Raw genomic sequence first — 17,585 nt, 5'->3', positions numbered from 1 at the left:
AGATTTGATGAACTAAGAAACAATAAGTGCTCAAAATGAAGACATGTAGAGGTGTAGATGGGCTACTTGGCTCTGTACGGCATGTGTCCCTGTGTCCCACACTATCATGATTCCAAAAAGACCTAGATAATTATGTTTAGAAAAGAATAAAAACCCCAGCAAACACCATGTGTGAAAAACGTATAGGAATGAAAGTAGTGTTTGGTTGCAATGCCACCAGGTGGTGATACAGCACACACAGCGCTCTCCATAAGACACACTATTAGCCAAATACACTGTTTAAAATGCAACATTGCACAAAACTGTGACAATTACAATAACAATAGCCAGAACCTAGGAGGGAAAATGGCTTTATTTCTACAGTAAAATTACAGATTAGAAATGTCATCCATGATTCTTCCTTTTTTTTCAGTTTCTTATGGAAAAATAAAGCTAGTGAAAATCTAACACATATGCAAACACTGAAAAAGCAAGAAATAAGAAAATAAGGGAACCACAATTACAGGCCACCACCTAATCTTCAGTCTTTTAAATGTGTGCAGTCTGTGAGCCTCATGTCTTATGACTCAACAGTATCACTAGGTTGAATCAACATAACAGATCTACATATTGAAGCAACATAATTACAACTTGAGTGCACATTTGATGTTTTACATCTCATAGGCAGCGTCAGCTTACAGATGGCACACACGCTTCAGAATCTGTGGTCAAGTGAAGCACATTTAGGTGATTGTACTCACCATGTGTAATCTGACACAGAAATAACGTTCATATCAAAATTGTCATTCTTCATTTCCCCCTCACTGGGGGGAGCTTCTGTAGTGACTCCTGGGTGATGGCACTATTCAGAAACAGGCAAATTCCCTTGATGAACTGAGGCTGTGCATAGTGGGTCATGTCTGATGAGAAATAACTTTTGGGTGGGGGCAGAAACTCAGTCTCCCTGTTTGCACAGTAATCTATTAGAAATCAGCAAACAAATCAGAATGTAAAATGGTGAACCACATTTTGATCTTCCCACAAAAGCATGTCCTTTTCCGCATAGAGAGATCACACTTCTTATGCTCACATATAGCAGGTTAAAAATAATCTGGTGGAAAGATAACAAAGTTAAAGACATTTCAGTCACTCCAGGAATCAAAGGGAAGCCAGTGTTCTCTCAAATACTGTACACTTCCTGTACATGACAAAACCATTCATGAATTAGTATGTCAGGTGTGGACCTAGTGATCTCATGCACAGGCATCAAACCAAGCCGTCTTTAGTTCTGAATATACACCTGCTACCTCAGAACAAGCGGGGGAAATCCTCTTATTTCAGAACATGTATATTTTCAGATTGTGTAAGGGTGAATAGACAATATCCATTTGTAGGTCTATGTTAAACAGTACAGCATGTTAACATATCAAAGCAATAGACAGGAACAAGACAACACCATCCAGTCATACAGTCAAAGTAAACATTGCCACTCAATCCAAACAAATACATGCTGCTTACATAATATTTTGCCCTGTTATCATTTTAGCATGATGATTAGGGTGACTTTACATCTGTAAAACCTGAATGGACGTGCTACAAGCAGTATCCTGTGGGAATAGCAATATATGACACAGGGTTTGGTAAGAGGAACATCATATGTATACTTTAACACAGCAGCCAGGAAATGCTGCAGGACGGATCGGTTTCTATTCCTTTGGTCCACATTTAACGTCCTCGACACGCTGGAGGTCAGAACAGCGAATCTCACTAAAGGTAGAGCTTCTCACTTCTTATCGTTACAGTACGGGATGGCACAGACTACAGTGTTCAAGCAATACATTTCCAGTCACAAGTAAGCATTCAAGTAAAAGAACTATAACGAGAATACAGCAATTTTACAGCAAAAATGTAAATACTGAAGCTGCAACGTGGACACCAGCTCCACCGTCTGGGCAAGTCTTAGCAAGCCCCAGTACTGCGCATAGCTACACACAGGTTCAGTGGCCCAAGATCTCTTCTGCTGTTTGCGTAGTAAAACAGTCTTAAATCTGCATGCAGAGATCAAATACCACAAACTCCTCTGTAACGGCTGCGAAGATATTCATGTTGATACAGTTGCCAGTCTAGTGCAGTTGCAGAGTGGCTGTATTCATCTCAGATGCATATAACAGTTGTCGATTGTAATCTACGTCCAGCTTCTTGGACAAAAACCGTACTTTCAAGACAAATTTAACCAAATATAAAACAGAACCGTAAAGGTAATAGTACAAAACGTTGCAAAACGTTCCTATAATGGAAACGATGAACAAAGTAAGCAAGATACAGGCTGTACTGTACGAGCTTATTTCCACAAGGAAAGTGAACGCTTGTGGAAAATTGGTTAGGAGAGGCTTCATCATGAGTCAACACTGTTTACGGACGGCTCTGGTCAATGGGGTGAGGAATCTCGCAATAATTGTCATCATGCACAATGGTTATAATTTGGAGGCTCAAAATAGCATCACTCGTTACATGTAACCTAAGGCCACTGCATGCAGCTACGTTTTAAAGCTAGGCTAAAAAATACTGCATTTGATCCCTCACAATCATGCAAACGGCATAGTAACAAGTTACAGAACCAGTCATTCGCACAAACCGGAACATTTGCATGTTATGACTCAGAGAAGCACGGCTCTGTTTGCAAAGGAACTCGACCTTCTCGCGTGTGACAAGGAGGAGTTTGGTTGGCGAGGGTTCCACTATGGGCATCCAAAGTGAATCTCTTACAAAACGAAGCCTGAACAACAGAAGGCACCTCAAAGCTTATTGTACTTACTAAACAAAGTTCTAAAAATATAACCGGATTTGGAATAGACAACAAAAATAATAATCATTTTATTTTATGTATATAGCTGATTTATGGCTTATAAACGCCATGATGAACAAACTGGTTTCTTTGTAACCATATATACAGAAGACCTGCACGCACTTGACTCTGAATCTACGACCTGCCTATTCTTCCTCCTCTTCCTCCTCATCATCATCCTCGTCATGGCAGTGGGTGATCTCCTGTGGGGTCTGAGGGAACAGGTGTGGAGGCTGGATCTCACTGATGGAGCGGGTCAGCTGGTGTTTCTTACACTCGTTGTCTCTGAAGTCCACAGAGTGGCGGTTACGGGTTGCCATGGGTGACTCCGTGTCATTGATATTCACGTGCGTGTGCTCCACAGTGGACTCGTGAGGCATCTAAGGCAGAAACGAGAGCGGTTTGGTACACAAACGCGTGCTGCCCACAAAACTTCCTCCACTCAAACCCACACTGATGATGTAAACTTCATCTGTTGCCTGTACACACACCGCCTACGACAAAACTTAAAATCAGCTTGAGAATTCTGAAATGTAATTCAACTCAAAGTCTCATTACCAATAGTAACATACACTACTCACAAAAAGTTATGGATACTTGGCTTTTGGGTGAAATCTATGGAAAATCTAAAAGGTTCACGCTACAGTGATACATCATGAAAGTAGGGCATTTAAGAAGAAACGGTGATGGTGATTTAAGAAGAAATGGTGATTTCCTCATCTCAAACAATTTATTGCAAAGCCAACTATAGTGGTGGGTAAACTCCAGCAACAAAATGTCAACGTCTCAATAACTTCTCATGTGTTCTTCCAGTCTCTCTGTATCGCTTTTGTAACCTGCTGATGACACTCTAAGCTCAGTGGCCACTTCCATCTGAGAACATCCTGTTTGAAGCCTCGTAATGGTGAGGTGCTGTTGATCAGTTGTTAGGTGTAATCTTGATCTCAGTATGATTAGGACTGTTTAAATGCCAATTCTAACTGAACCAGGACATTTATTGGTTGATTCATGGGTCAAACACCTGTTGTGAATGTTGCTGTTAAGCTTCTTGTTAGAGAACAGCAAGTTGTGTAAAAGGTACTGAAACACAGTTGAACATGTGCATTCAAAACTTTAGAGAAGGTCACATTAAGTTCACCTGTAACGGTTAGAGTGCATTTTAGGTTCATCCTGAAATTTCACCCAAAAGCCATAAATGTTAAATTAAATGTTTGTGTGGGTTGCTTAGCAAAAACCCACAGAAGCTTAGACTCATCATACTTATTCAGCTCCGAAAAGGTCAATAAGACAGAATTGCAGTTGGTTAATGTGCATGCATGTAGGTGTGCGTATTTTCTCACCAGTACTTGTGTGTGTACAAAGTGTGTGTGTGTGCGCGCGCGCGGGTTTCTCACCAGTACATTTGCAGCTTTAAACAGATAGCTGAAGGGGTGGTAGAGTATATTGGGGTGTGTGTGTGTGTGTGTGTGTGTGTGTGTGTGTGTGTGTGTGTGTGTCTTTCTTCTCACCAGTACGTGTGCAGCTCTAACAGGTAACTGAAGGGGTAGTAGAGTATATTGGGTGTGTGTGTGTGTGTGTGTGTGTGTGTGTTCATTCTCACCAGTAGGTGTGCAGCTCTGAACAGGTAGCTGAAGGGGTAGTAGAGTATATTGGTGTGGGTGTGTGTGTGTGTCTTCTCACCAGTACGCGTGCAGCTCCAACAGGTAACTGAAGGGGTAGTAGAGTATGGGGGGGGGGGGGGGGGGGGGGGGGTGTCTCTTTATTCTCACCAGTACGTGTGCTGCTCTGAACGGGTAGCTGAAGGGGTAGTAGAGTATATTGGGGTGTGTGTGTGTGTGTGTGTGTGTTCTCACCAGTACGTGTGCAGCTCTGAACAGGTAGCTGAAGGGGTAGTAGAGTATATTGGGGTGTGTGTGTGTGTGTGTGTGTGTGTGTGTGTGTGTGTGTGTCTTTATTCTCACCAGTACATGTGCAGCTCTGAACGGGTAGCTGAAGGGGTAGTAGAGTATATTGGGGTGTGTGTGTGTGTTCTCACCAGTACGTGTGCTGCTCTGAACAGGTAGCTGGAGGGGTAGTAGAGTATATTGGGGTGTGTGTGTGTGTGTGTGTGTGTGTGTGTGTGTGTGTGTTTCTTCTCACCAGTACATGTGCAGCTCTGAACAGGTAGCTGGAGGGGTAGTAGAGTATATTGGGGTGTGTGTGTGTGTGTGTGTTCTCACCAGTACGTGTGCTGCTCTGAACAGGTAGCTGGAGGGGTAGTAGAGTATATTGGGGTGTGTGTGTGTGTGTGTGTGTGTTTCTTCTCACCAGTACATGTGCAGCTCTGAACGGGTAGCTGAAGGGGTAGTAGAGTATATTGGGGTGTGTGTGTGTGTGTGTGTTCTCACCAGTACGTGTGCTGCTCTGAACAGGTAGCTGGAGGGGTAGTAGAGTATATTGGGGGGGGTGTGTGTGTGTGTGTGTGTGTGTGTTTCTTCTCACCAGTACGTGTGCAGCTCTGAACAGGTAGCTGAAGGGGTAGTAGAGTATATTGGGGTGTGTGTGTGTGTGTGTTCTCACCAGTACATGTGCAGCTCTGAACAGGTAGCTGAAGGGGTAGTAGAGTATATTGGTGTGGGTGTGTGTGTGTTCTCACCAGTACGTGTGCTGCTCTGAACAGGTAGCTGGAGGGGTAGTAGAGTATATTGGGGTGTGTGTGTGTGTGTGTGTGTGTGTGTGTGTCTTTATTCTCACCAGTACATGTGCAGCTCTGAACGGGTAGCTGAAGGGGTAGTAGAGTATATTGGGGTGTGTGTGTGTGTGTGTTCTCACCAGTACGTGTGCTGCTCTGAACAGGTAGCTGGAGGGGTAGTAGAGTATATTGGGGTGTGTGTGTGTGTGTGTGTGTTCTCACCAGTACGTGTGCTGCTCTGAACAGGTAGCTGGAGGGGTAGTAGAGTATATTGGGGTGTGTGTGTGTGTGTGTGTGTGTGTGTGTGTGCGTGTTTCTTCTCACCAGTACATGTGCAGCTCTGAACAGGTAGCTGAAGGGGTAGTAGAGTATATTGGGGTGTGTGTGTGTGTGTGTGTTCTCACCAGTACGTGTGCTGCTCTGAACAGGTAGCTGGAGGGGTAGTAGAGTATATTGGGGTGTGTGTGTGTGTGTGTGTGTGTGTGTGTGTGTGTGTTTCTTCTCACCAGTACGTGTGCAGCTCTGAACAGGTAGCTGAAGGGGTAGTAGAGTATATTGGGGTGTGTGTGTGTGTGTGTTCTCACCAGTACATGTGCAGCTCTGAACAGGTAGCTGAAGGGGTAGTAGAGTATATTGGGGTGTGTGTGTGTGTGTGTGTGTGTGTGTGTGTGTCTTTATTCTCACCAGTACATGTGCAGCTCTGAACGGGTAGCTGACGGGGTAGTAGAGTATATTGGGTGTGTGTGTGTGTGTGTGTGTGTGTGTGTGTGTGTGTGTGTGTGTGTGTGTGTTTATTCTCACCAGTACATGTGCAGCTCTGAACAGGTAGCTGAAGGGGTAGTAGAGTATATTGGGTGTGTGTGTGTGTGTGTGTGTGTGTGTGTGTGTTCTCACCAGTACATGTGCTGCTCTGAACAGGTAGCTGAAGGGGTAGTAGAGTATATTGGGTGTGTGTGTGTGTGTGTGTGTGTGTGTGTGTGTGTTCTCACCAGTACGTGTGCTGCTCTGAACAGGTAGCTGAAGGGGTAGTAGAGTATATTGGGGTGTGTGTGTGTGTGTGTATGTGTGTGTGTGTTCTCACCAGTACGTGTGCTGCTCTGAACAGGTAGCTGAAGGGGTAGTAGAGCAGGTTGATGAAGGAGGCGGCGTACAGGTCGGCGTAGCGCATCACCTGAGATGCGAAGAGAGTCTGGCGGGAGCCGCTGCGGAACAGACTACCCATCATCCCGTAGCACATGTCCATGTCATGGGTCACTTTCTGTGAAAATCAGACGAGTTCTGTGAATGTGACATTCAACACTACTCAGCTAGATTAGATGAATGGCCTTGTTAAGTTCCTTTATCACGCTGGACCATGAGTCATGATCATTATCCTGACCTTAATCCTCCTTTGAAGGGAGCTAATGTCAGGTCTCTCATTACTGCTGCTGTCCAAATGTCTGTGGGAAAAGAAAGGGAGGATAGAGGAGTAAAGGGGAGGGGCAGGATCAGGAAGTTAGGAAGGAGTAAAGAGGGACAAAGAGGAGTAAACCCCCAGAGAGGCAGGGAGCTGGCCTTAAAATAGAAACAAAATGTCCGCCCCCTAATTTACATGTACAGTGACTTCAAACTCATGGAATGGTATGCATCTGTTTCTATTTAAAGAATTACTCAGCACATACGTCCTAAAGCTGAGGCTTACTTATAGAGCTCTGCCAGGAAGATATCCAAACTCTGCAGTTCTTCAAAAAGAGCTGTAAGAGAAAGCAGAATAAGAGTCCTATATCATTAGGTAGTCTCAGATCTCCAAACGCCCAGCTCACTTGAGAGGGCGTCCTCGTTCAGAACGAACTTAATAATATAGACATGGTGGTAATCAAGTGAACTGTGCTGAACATGAATCGAGTCTGCCCGTATGTGGTAAGGCCGCCTGTGAAGGTGTGCCTCACTCAAACAGGAGTGCTCTTCACACCCCCATAAGTGACAGCAACACGTGCGGAGTCTCCCATAACGAGCCTCACCACTCTTGTCGGTCCACACATGCAGCTCCTGAGCCAGCTCAGGAATCACCAGGAACGTCCTCCAGCCCTGCCGCTTCTTAGACTTCAGGATGTCTCCAAAAATGTGGTCACCGATGTACAAGATGTCCTTCCCTTTAGCCCCCAACAGATCACACACAATATCTGAAGAACCTACAGACGGAAATACAATTACAATCAAGAAGAAAAAAAAAAAATACCCACAGCCTAACACCAATTTAAGTGGCCTTATGCAACGTTAATACGTACCACCAGAGTACACAATTCCATGCTGCAGAGGTCCAGTGTAAGTTCCAATCTTCAGCCTTCCAGTGGTCTGCAAGAAAAGTAAGTGAATGAATCACTGACCAAAACTGTCTTCATGCACACCCCATGTGTCGACAGCAGCACCTCCACCACCGCCCTACATACGTCCTGGAACTGGGGATGATGGTGTGATGAGAGCAACAGGACTGTACAACAGGACCGCGATAGCTTACCGTATCCACCTGTCTCAGGACGGTGCCTTCCCCGAAAAACAGGGGCTTCCTGGCATCGACCAGAATGAGATCAAAGTAAGACTGCCAAGGCCGATGAGCTGAGCCTAACTGAAAATGACAAACACCAGATTTAGAACCATACACACACACATGTGCTGTCATTAACAGAGAATATTAATCTCCACCAATTATCCTGGTAGAAACTATCAATTACTCAAGGCAAACATCTTTTTTCGCTTGTACTATGGACAGTTTAGGACACTGTCTACCTACATGACTGTTAAAAGACAAAAATAATACAAAAACAATTTTTCACTTACTTTAGGGCCATGAGGAAAGTCAAACAAGTATGTCATGATTTTCTAAGAGAATAATGGGAAAGGAAAGGTTCTGCAAGTTAAACTTTGCATTACAAAACAAGTTTTGCACACACAAAAAAATATTTAAAGTTTTTTTTTTGAAAATCGAACCTTACAATGAGACATAGTGATTAGGAGCTGAGGGCAAGCAGCCACACTTACATGAGTGTACTTGTAGTCACTGTTAGTGGCCAGGAAGACTTTGCCCACTTCATTCATTCGACTGAGGAGCAGAGGCAGCTTGGCCTTATTTAAGAGGAAAAAAGATACGATTACCACGATTGACCAGCACATGGAGTATTACTAGACACAGATCAAATAACTGCAACATAACGTCTGTATACTCACATCCTTTACAACATACTTCTCTAGGTTTTCTACGGTCTTTTCTTTTAGTGATCCCTAAAGAAATACACCAAATATCTATCAACATGTCATGGTGGAAATGAAGGCCATAACTTAAAAAAAAAAACAACAAAATCTTAGGTTTCCTTGCCTTGAAATGGACCCAGTCAACAGCATCCCTGACATCCTGGAACATACTCTTGAAAGACATGAAGAGATCTCCATCTTTAAAACCCGTCTCACAGCTATGGAAACAAAGAACATTTTTACAAAATGGAAAAGGGCAAAATAGTTTCAACCTGAAACGAGGTATGAAAACATTAACAAACCTAGTGTATCTGGAGCAGCTGGTGAAGAAATCAACCAAACAAGCAAAAAGGTAGGTCTCTGGGGGTGAGAGAAACAACTAGTCTGAGTTAAGAACACATTTAATGGACAGCAGGAACGACCATACATGTCATTTGTGCTAAAGCAAAGGTCTGCAGTGAAATGCCTTACCAGGGAGGTTAAAGAGCGTGTTAAGTATGTAGAATCGCTCTGTATCCCCACGCTGGATAAACTTGTTTGGGTATAGTTCTCTAATCTCTGGCCTATTCCATATGAGTAGAGAGAAATGGCAAGCAAAAGCAAGAATATAATTGAAATATAACACTGAACAGAAAAGTCATGGAAATATATTGAAACTGGGTATGAATATATTTGACTACATTTTGTTTTGTATAAATATACACGTTCAAGCTTACAAGTCATAGCCACTCACCCACGCATGAAGATAAAGCCATGGGCACAAACCAATATGTTGCCATAGGCATCCACTTTCAACAGATTGCCATACAAAGTATCAAATACCAGGCCTCTGTGAAGAAAATAATTTGTATTAATCTAATTATGTAATTGACTTTTTGGTAGTTAATAATGAGAACATAACAGCACTAATCCCTACATTCCAGTGTGATAGTCAGCTTTCATTGAACGCCTACAGAAGTCTGAAAGATTACCTGGTTGGGAAGGCAGGGTCATAGACAAAGTTTAGAAGTTCTTGTGGGTAACCGATGGACACAAGTCGCTCCACAGTCAGGTCAAAGCCCAGGGATTCATATTCTGGAGACTTATACACTGTGAAACAGTAAACAGAGAAACATTTGTGACCAGACAAATATCCAGAAAAAAAAAAACAACACAAGCATTTCTCACACAAGCCTCTGATGTACAAGTGTGCATGATGTGTTCACTCCCATCTAGTGATTTCGTGATTGTATACAAATGAGCAAGGAAAACCGTATTATGTGCATGTGTGTCCAATTACTGCAATGGAAAGTACCAATTTTCATCCTTCAAAGCATCCATTTCCCACACTATATAATCCAAGGCATCCATGTCCCACAATATATAATCCAAGCATTCACTGTCCATTTTAACCCAGACCTTGTCACAGAATTCTGATTACAAAATAGCTGACCTTTAACACACTTCAAACATGTCATAAAATCTCTACGCTTCTTGGTGTCAGCAAGAGGTAAAGGAAAATATCCATCAGAGGCCCTTTACAAAATGTCTGAAATTACAGCCCTTCATGTTAAACTTAGTAGTTATTTATTAGTCAGCATAACCCACCCCCTGTCCTTACACACGACCCATTTTAAGATACGAGCTATTAACAGAATCATTACATGCTTATGCTGTCACCACATAATGATGGCCCCAGATAGAATAACTCTGATGCAATAGATTACTTGTGACTATTCATGTATTCATGGAAATTATTATTGTGGTCAGCATGGAGTGAATATACAGTATTTAAGGTACATCTTAAATTTGACTGAGATGTCTTACACATGGCACAAACGTGTGAGAGTACTTACCTGCTAGAGTATAATCCATATCAAAGCCAAAGCATTTTATCTTCTCCATTGCCAAGCTTCTGTTGACAAAAACTCTGAGGATGCAAAGAATACGATCAGGGCTCACACACATGATCCTCACAGGCAAACATACAGTGCATCAGCCTTGTAGGCAACATGTTTTTACTTTTCTGCAAACATATGTAATATTTTAGGAGAAAGAAAAAAACATTTTGTGTGTGGAAATAAAAAAAAATTAATGGTGGGTTAGCAGCAGTTTAATTGATTTTTAAATAAAACTAATTGGGTAGAAGGGAGAATTAGCTGATGAGCTGTTAGCAGACATAAGTGATAATATATTTGTAAAAGAAACAGATCCTGTTATGAAAACTGACACACATGCTACTATTACATGGGATTTCTACACACAACTGGAAATATCACAAATGATTTAATCACATATCACACCAAATAAAAAAAGATGGTATAGACTGGCAACATTTATGTTATCTGGTAGTGAGGTTGAGTTAAAATCATATTGGTATGGTCCTTTAAATTACTGTGAGCTGACCTTACACTTTTACATAGAACATAAACAAATGGTCATATGTTTAGTATATTCTTGCCAAAAGGTAGTGTCATAATAGACAAAAACAAATACAAAACCTTTATGAAGAAAATATTACTTTCACTGCAATTTACCATGTTCAAGGCATTTCCTGTGGGTCTTTCAAATTTTGTTTCTTAAGAAATACCACACCAAGACAAATATACTAACTTTAGAAACTTAAAAAAATAGTTCAAGGCATTTATACACTCATCCCAAAATGGCTTATTTCTGCATATGTTTTTGCTTATTTAACCAAAATCCAAGCAATCAATGATGAATAAAACAAAATAAATAAATAAATGAACAAACTAATAAAAATGTAATTTGCCTAAATAACTACTAGTTTAAAGTGACATTATATGTTACTAACTAGATCAGCAAATGATACCGAATAAAATTGTTTTTTTTTTTAATATTAGAGAAATCATTTGGTAAAATTAACATTTGTTATGATTCACTCATTATAATTCAAAAATATTTCATTTAAACACCATTGCACAAATGATCAAATTAACTCACTTCATAGGAACAATTTATAATTCAGATGTGATTAAAAATACATCTGTGTAAAATGACAGAAATGCCCAAGTTAATAAACTGAAGGGATATGAGTGAATGAAAGAGAGATCTCATACATACGAAATCCCATCAAGACCAAAACCTGGTCTACCTATGAACACCTAAAAGAGGCCACAGCACAGCGCTCAGTAAGTACGAAGGAACAGTTTTCCACTACATTTTTAGAAAAAGTGCTGATGATTTGATGGACAAAACATCAATTACAAAAGTCAGTATCTCATGTCAATGACAAAACTTTGGCGTACCTCATGGCTGGATGACATTGGGCCAGTTCCCGTGGTAAGCTTTGTAATAGAGGAATACATGTGCTATGCATTACTACACTGTGTACATTGGCTACTGCCACTGCACAGTAATAGCAGTGCACTGGAGTGGGTAAGAAAGAACACAACATTGACATAGTTCCTCATAATTTGATTTTACTAATGTTTCTTACAAAATAAGTGGTTTTTGTTGTTTTTAGCTGATGGTTTTTTTTTCCAGCACATTGAGCCATGCCACATTGTATGCACCCAGCAAAGAGTTTCTTGTATATTCTACATAAAACAGGGGAATTGTCAGAATATTGCAGAAACCTTTATTGCATATCTGATTATCTCCTCCAAATGGTCCTAGTCAATTACTAGTTTTAACTTAAACAAGTAAAACTCCAGATGGCAACACAACAATGCACTCGGCTACAAGTACACTTTATTATTTTTTAATGTCTTTAATCATACTCGCATGCACATCAATATGGATATTTTTATTTACACAGAAATATAAAAGTAGAGTGCAGCCACATAGAAACAAGTTATTACACGTCATAAAATGTATAGAGACAAACAAACATTTTATGTTATATTAAAATGATAAGCTGTTCACTATGCTGCATACTCTAAATTTACCTACAACAAAATATCCTATATACAGGTTATTTCTTAGTACAATTATCAGTGACATTTTATTTTGAAATTGCAATGACTATCCAAAGTGTAACCAAAATGTCTGTTTAAGAACTTAGCTTACTACTGTAATAATGCCATATGAAATTAACAAGCAAGCTGTTTGGGTAAACAAGACCAACTTTTGGCATGTCAGACACTGCTAATATAACCGCACATATAATCTCATACTGCTGTCAAGCAATTTCAATGCAATGTTAAGGCAATTCCAAAAATATCAAGAACAATGACTGCAGACCTATAAGTAATATATGTGAGATTCTTTAATGCAATCCTTTAACATCAATCTGGCAAAAGTCTCGCAAAAGGGTGTTTGATATTGCAAAAAAGGGTGTTTGATATTGCATAATCCCCCAAATAGTTACGGGCACTACAAACAAGACTAAACGAGTCATGTGGCTTTTTCTCCAAAGTCTAGCACTGCTATAAGCAAAATTATTTACATTTCATGTGAATGAGTGTTTAACTTTGCATAATGTCTACCTCTTGTTTGATCAACAAGGGTGTCATTTCCACCTATATAGCAATATAGCAACACAGATCTTACTTAGATTAACTGTGTAATAATTCATAAGACTTAAAAATAAATAAATATCAATGCAATTGTACGGTACATAATACTGTGCAGGCTGATGACTCTCCTTAAATACAGTATATTTAAAAAATCTAAATGTCTAAATGAAATGTATTACATGCTTTTAAGTATAAAAATGTTTAGCACTCTCCCCTAACTTGAAACATTAAGAACTAAGAACTTAGCTTATCTAAACATATAAACGCAACCTGCATCATTTCAGCTGAGCGAGAGTTCACCTACCCTAATAAAGAAGGGAGAGGATGATTTTATGTTTTGTAATTTATGGTAAATTACACCAAGATATAAAATAAACAATAATTGTTTGTGCAGTTCAAGACACCAGCAGAGGTCTAGACAGCATGATTTTAGTTCAGAATCTGTACCTGTGATGGGCCTCACGTCTGAACTTTTTCATAGACAAGCCATCCATGTTGGCAGGAAGGTCTGAGTAGTTCTGAAGTCGATCACTCCAAGACGTAGTCATCTTCAACCGTTTAAGTCTGAGTAGAAAATTATCCATGATTATACAATTGATATTACTAGGCAAAGGTAAATATAAACTAAATGAACACTGTCATTATTCATAATGATGAGGCTAATAAAGATAAAACTGAAATTCAAGTATTGAAAATGGACTTTTAACTAGGCTTGAAAACACCTCTGGGATCTCAAAAGATGATCCTTCATGTATAGTGTCCAAGTTATAATAGCTTCATTCTGTTGCTACTACCAAACAACAGAAGACAGGTATTACTTTATATTACTTTTAATATCTTTTAAAAACAGTAAGAATCGATTATTGTTAACAGAATATTGTTATTTCTGGAATTGCGTCTAGCATAACACTGACATGTTGTAAAATGACATTCCTCTCTAACTTTTAAATTCTACTTCAAGGACAACAGACATCGTTTCAAGGACCCATTCCTTAACTCGTTAGATTAGGATTTTCCCTTTATAGTTATCTATAAATAAATAGTAAACGCGTCTTGCTCTGTTTACTCAATACGATAATAAGGGTCAAATAGCTTTTTTCAAATGGTAATATTTAATCATGAAGAACGTTTATTTAAATAAATCCCCGAGGTACTTTATTTAACTGCGTCAAACTATAACAATTCGCCTGATTTGTTTTTCAACGTTATCACGTGTGACTGGAACCGTAAAAATCAGTAAAATGAAGCCAACTAGAGAAACAGGTGACAGACACGCCATATTACAGATTACTAATCTGGAACTGGACGGATTATAATCCCGTTTTGTGATCACCACGCACATCTGCACCCTCACATCAGCCGAGCTAGCAAACAAGGGCATCATCACTTTAACCTAATATATACCACGACGTGAAGATAGCCAGGGCAGGTAAATTAACCTCACACTCGCCACGCTGAAGTGTGGATTATTGTTATTTTAAAAGTGTGGATTATTTTAACGCGGCTCAGATTACCAGTCGATAAATCTGCTGCCGCTTCGCCAACTTTCTGCTGCTGACCTTGTTAGCCGCCGACACAAACAGCGCGCCAGGTCATTTATGTCCGCAAAATATCGCAAAAGTTGGCCGAGCCAGACGCGTATAAAGTTAGTGAAGTTAATATTGGCATGCGGGACCGAGCGGGCTGCACCGACCGTGCCGCGGTCCGTTAACTTAGCCAACGTCGACGCCAACTTGCTGTCTCGGTTCCGTCGCGGCGTCCGTTAGTCGGCTAGCCTGACGCTTCCTGTCGCGGCTCGATTAACCTCCCTGATTCACGGTAGCATCACACATATGTCGTTCGACACGTTTAAACGGGCTGAATAAAACCCGGTACCCGTCTTGAACGTCCGCGCCGGTTCTGCCCTTAAATTCGCCGCGTATCCCTCTGCGCCGCTAGCTTAGCATACGCACCTTCCTCTCGTCTCTAGTCTGGCGAAGAATACGCGGCTGCACAAGTCTCTACACTGCGCATGCGCGCACTGGCTGGATTCAGACCGCAGCTCCGGTTGTCGCATCTGTGGAGATTATTATCAGGTAGTCTAACCTGTCACGTCGGAGTGGACGTCCTATATGATGTCTACGACACAGATTGCAAGGTGTCCATTCGATCTTTTAATCAGCATACTGCGCATCCAACCTGTTTTAGAAAGTGCCGTTTTTGTATGGCCTAGATATTTACCTATAGCTATTGGTATTTTCAAATACTAGATGTTTAATGTTTATTAACAAAATTTGTCTGATCAGTTTATTTTACAGTGTAGCACCAGGTAGCCCATAATAATTAATTTTATCTGCTCTTCATATGTTGCTGTTATGATTCAATATCCCATGATTTTATGCAGTTAGCAGCAGTGTATAGCCTGTACTTTTGCACATATATTTGCATTACACATCTTTTTGCCTTATGATAATCTTTCCACCATATTTGTTGTTCTGTATTTATTGCAGAGTCCTATGTAATGGCACAATATGTAGCCTTTTGTTTAACATTGTATGTTCATATGCAGACTACTGTGTGTGCTTGTAACCACTGACTTACGCTGACTTAACATTATCAGGTCAAATATTCTCCTCAAGTAATGGCTTCCATTATATACATCTACAGCTGCAGTTGTTTTTTAGTTCAAGCATTTATCAGCTGAGAATGTTAAACGCTATTTTCCTTTTGTCACTTTTTGTCTAGAATAAAATGTCTTGAAGCTTGATATGCAAAACAGTCCAGGTACTGTCAACAGCTAAAATGATTAAATTAAATGCAAAAATATAATAAAAGCCAGTAAATGAGATCGACTAAATTGTAGCCAAATACTGTATTATTCTTTAATATCTAAATAAATGAACAAATAACAAACGTTAGAATAATAGCCTACACTTGTACAGTAATATTGCCATCTACTGGTCCTATCTAACTATGCACAAGTTGCCTATCGCGGTATGAAGGTATGGCCGACCGTGTTTTGTCTGAATTAGACCAACAGTCTGAGTGACGTCAACAAAACAAACAGATAAACTGTGAGTCAAACCGCTGCACGTAACCCTGTCTACGTTTATGCCAAAGATGCCAAAGAATAAAAGCCCACTAGATGTCCCTAACACTTTAGCATTAATGAATTACTATATATATTATTTCCTGTAAAATAATTATATATTTCTTTTTGTTTTCTTTTGAAAGTCATTTGACAAAATACTGATGTGACTTTTTGGAAGCGTGGGACCCAATTGGCACAGATATGTTTAGAGGCCGTATATCTGTCTCGCCTGTATCTGTCTTTTTATCGCAAGTCGACAATATGTGATAACTGGTAATGTTTTCGGTGACAAAAACTTTCCAAATGTGTAAATGAAGTGAATTTCATGACAACCTTTTGGATTTTAGGCAGAATGGTATTGACTTGTATCCGTGTGATGAATGCCGAGCTTATTTTGTCCTGTACTGCGTAAACTCATTTTGATTCATTCCTGCAGCATAATGCTGTATGACTATCCGAAGTCTTCACGTAACCATACCCCAGAAAATTGTCGTCGATTACCCACAATTTAACTAAAAATTACACTATCGTCTCTATAACCGTCAACGTTGTACGCCGACACGTTTTATAAGCTAAGTTGCAAACAAACAAAAATAACATATATCTATATATATTCAAATGTAAGAAGAGACTATGATTACCGAAGACAATTGCAGTCCAAAACCATCGAAATGGGATGCTTAACACACAAGTAACACAGGTTATCAAGTCTATAAAGTCATGAAGTTGGGCTATATCCGTTTGTTAATTTCATCCACGTTATTTCACAACGAACAGAACACCAACATACCAGTTTACACAAAATCAATCTAGTCTAGGGCATTTCGGAATATTATACATCCTTCCAAAAGTTGTGTGTGAGGCGATGCTCTGTCCATGGTCCTGAAATTGACTAACCCAATAAATGCTTACAGAGGTTTAACGAAAACGATTTTTCGATATTATGCTCTATTTGCCCATTGTACATTATATGTTTATTTATTTATGTTCGGTTTAGTTCCCACCCCGTCTAATGCTTTTGTTATTCCAGCCTTTTATTATTTACGTATCGTTTTTCGCCCTAATTTGCCCGTGTATATACATTCACATCTCACTTTATCTAATTTTGCTGGATACTGAATTCCTCTTCGAGTCTCTCTTTGCTTTTCCTATGCAGTGGTTTTGCTCTGTATCATTTCTTTATATTCGGCAGTTTTTATTCTGTCTTCAGGTTGTGTCACCATGGATTAGTATAAAGATAATGAGAATTCCCAAAATAGATGTTCCACATTTGCATCCTGCCTCTACTCGTTGTTACGTAAATAGATATTTTCCACATGCCAAACGTCATTG

At 40.1% G+C, this 17,585-nt stretch overlaps 1 protein-coding gene across 8 annotated transcripts; it reads right to left on the bottom strand.

Annotated features, from left to right (window-relative positions):
- Window positions 1-334: 334 nt before the first annotated feature.
- Window positions 335-15,238, bottom strand: nt5c2a (5'-nucleotidase, cytosolic IIa). Of its 8 annotated transcripts, XM_076975504.1 has the most exons (20): window positions 15,136-15,238; window positions 13,631-13,747; window positions 11,972-12,010; window positions 10,559-10,632; window positions 9,695-9,812; window positions 9,457-9,552; window positions 9,195-9,286; window positions 9,026-9,083; window positions 8,848-8,941; window positions 8,700-8,753; window positions 8,514-8,597; window positions 8,313-8,354; window positions 7,993-8,100; window positions 7,763-7,829; window positions 7,496-7,666; window positions 7,177-7,228; window positions 6,874-6,934; window positions 6,577-6,753; window positions 2,948-3,204; window positions 335-959 (listed from the first exon to the last, which is right to left on the bottom strand). In XM_076975504.1, the coding sequence occupies exons 2-19, from the start codon at window positions 13,729-13,731 to the stop codon at window positions 2,971-2,973; spliced, it is 1,722 nt and encodes a 573-aa protein (XP_076831619.1). In that variant the 5' UTR covers window positions 13,732-13,747; window positions 15,136-15,238; the 3' UTR covers window positions 335-959; window positions 2,948-2,970. The 8 variants fall into 8 exon arrangements, with proteins under 8 accessions (XP_076831619.1, XP_076831616.1, XP_076831617.1 ...); XM_076975501.1 differs by having other exon boundaries at window positions 335-3,204; XM_076975502.1 differs by having other exon boundaries at window positions 335-3,204; window positions 15,059-15,144.
- Between the last annotated feature and the right edge of the window lie 2,347 nt (window positions 15,239-17,585).

Source organism: Brachyhypopomus gauderio, chromosome 15 (assembly GCF_052324685.1).
Source record: "Brachyhypopomus gauderio isolate BG-103 chromosome 15, BGAUD_0.2, whole genome shotgun sequence".
NCBI lineage: Eukaryota > Metazoa > Chordata > Actinopteri > Gymnotiformes > Hypopomidae > Brachyhypopomus > Brachyhypopomus gauderio.
The sequence above is the reverse complement of the archived record's forward strand: the minus strand, read 5'-3'. Positions and strand labels throughout refer to the sequence as shown.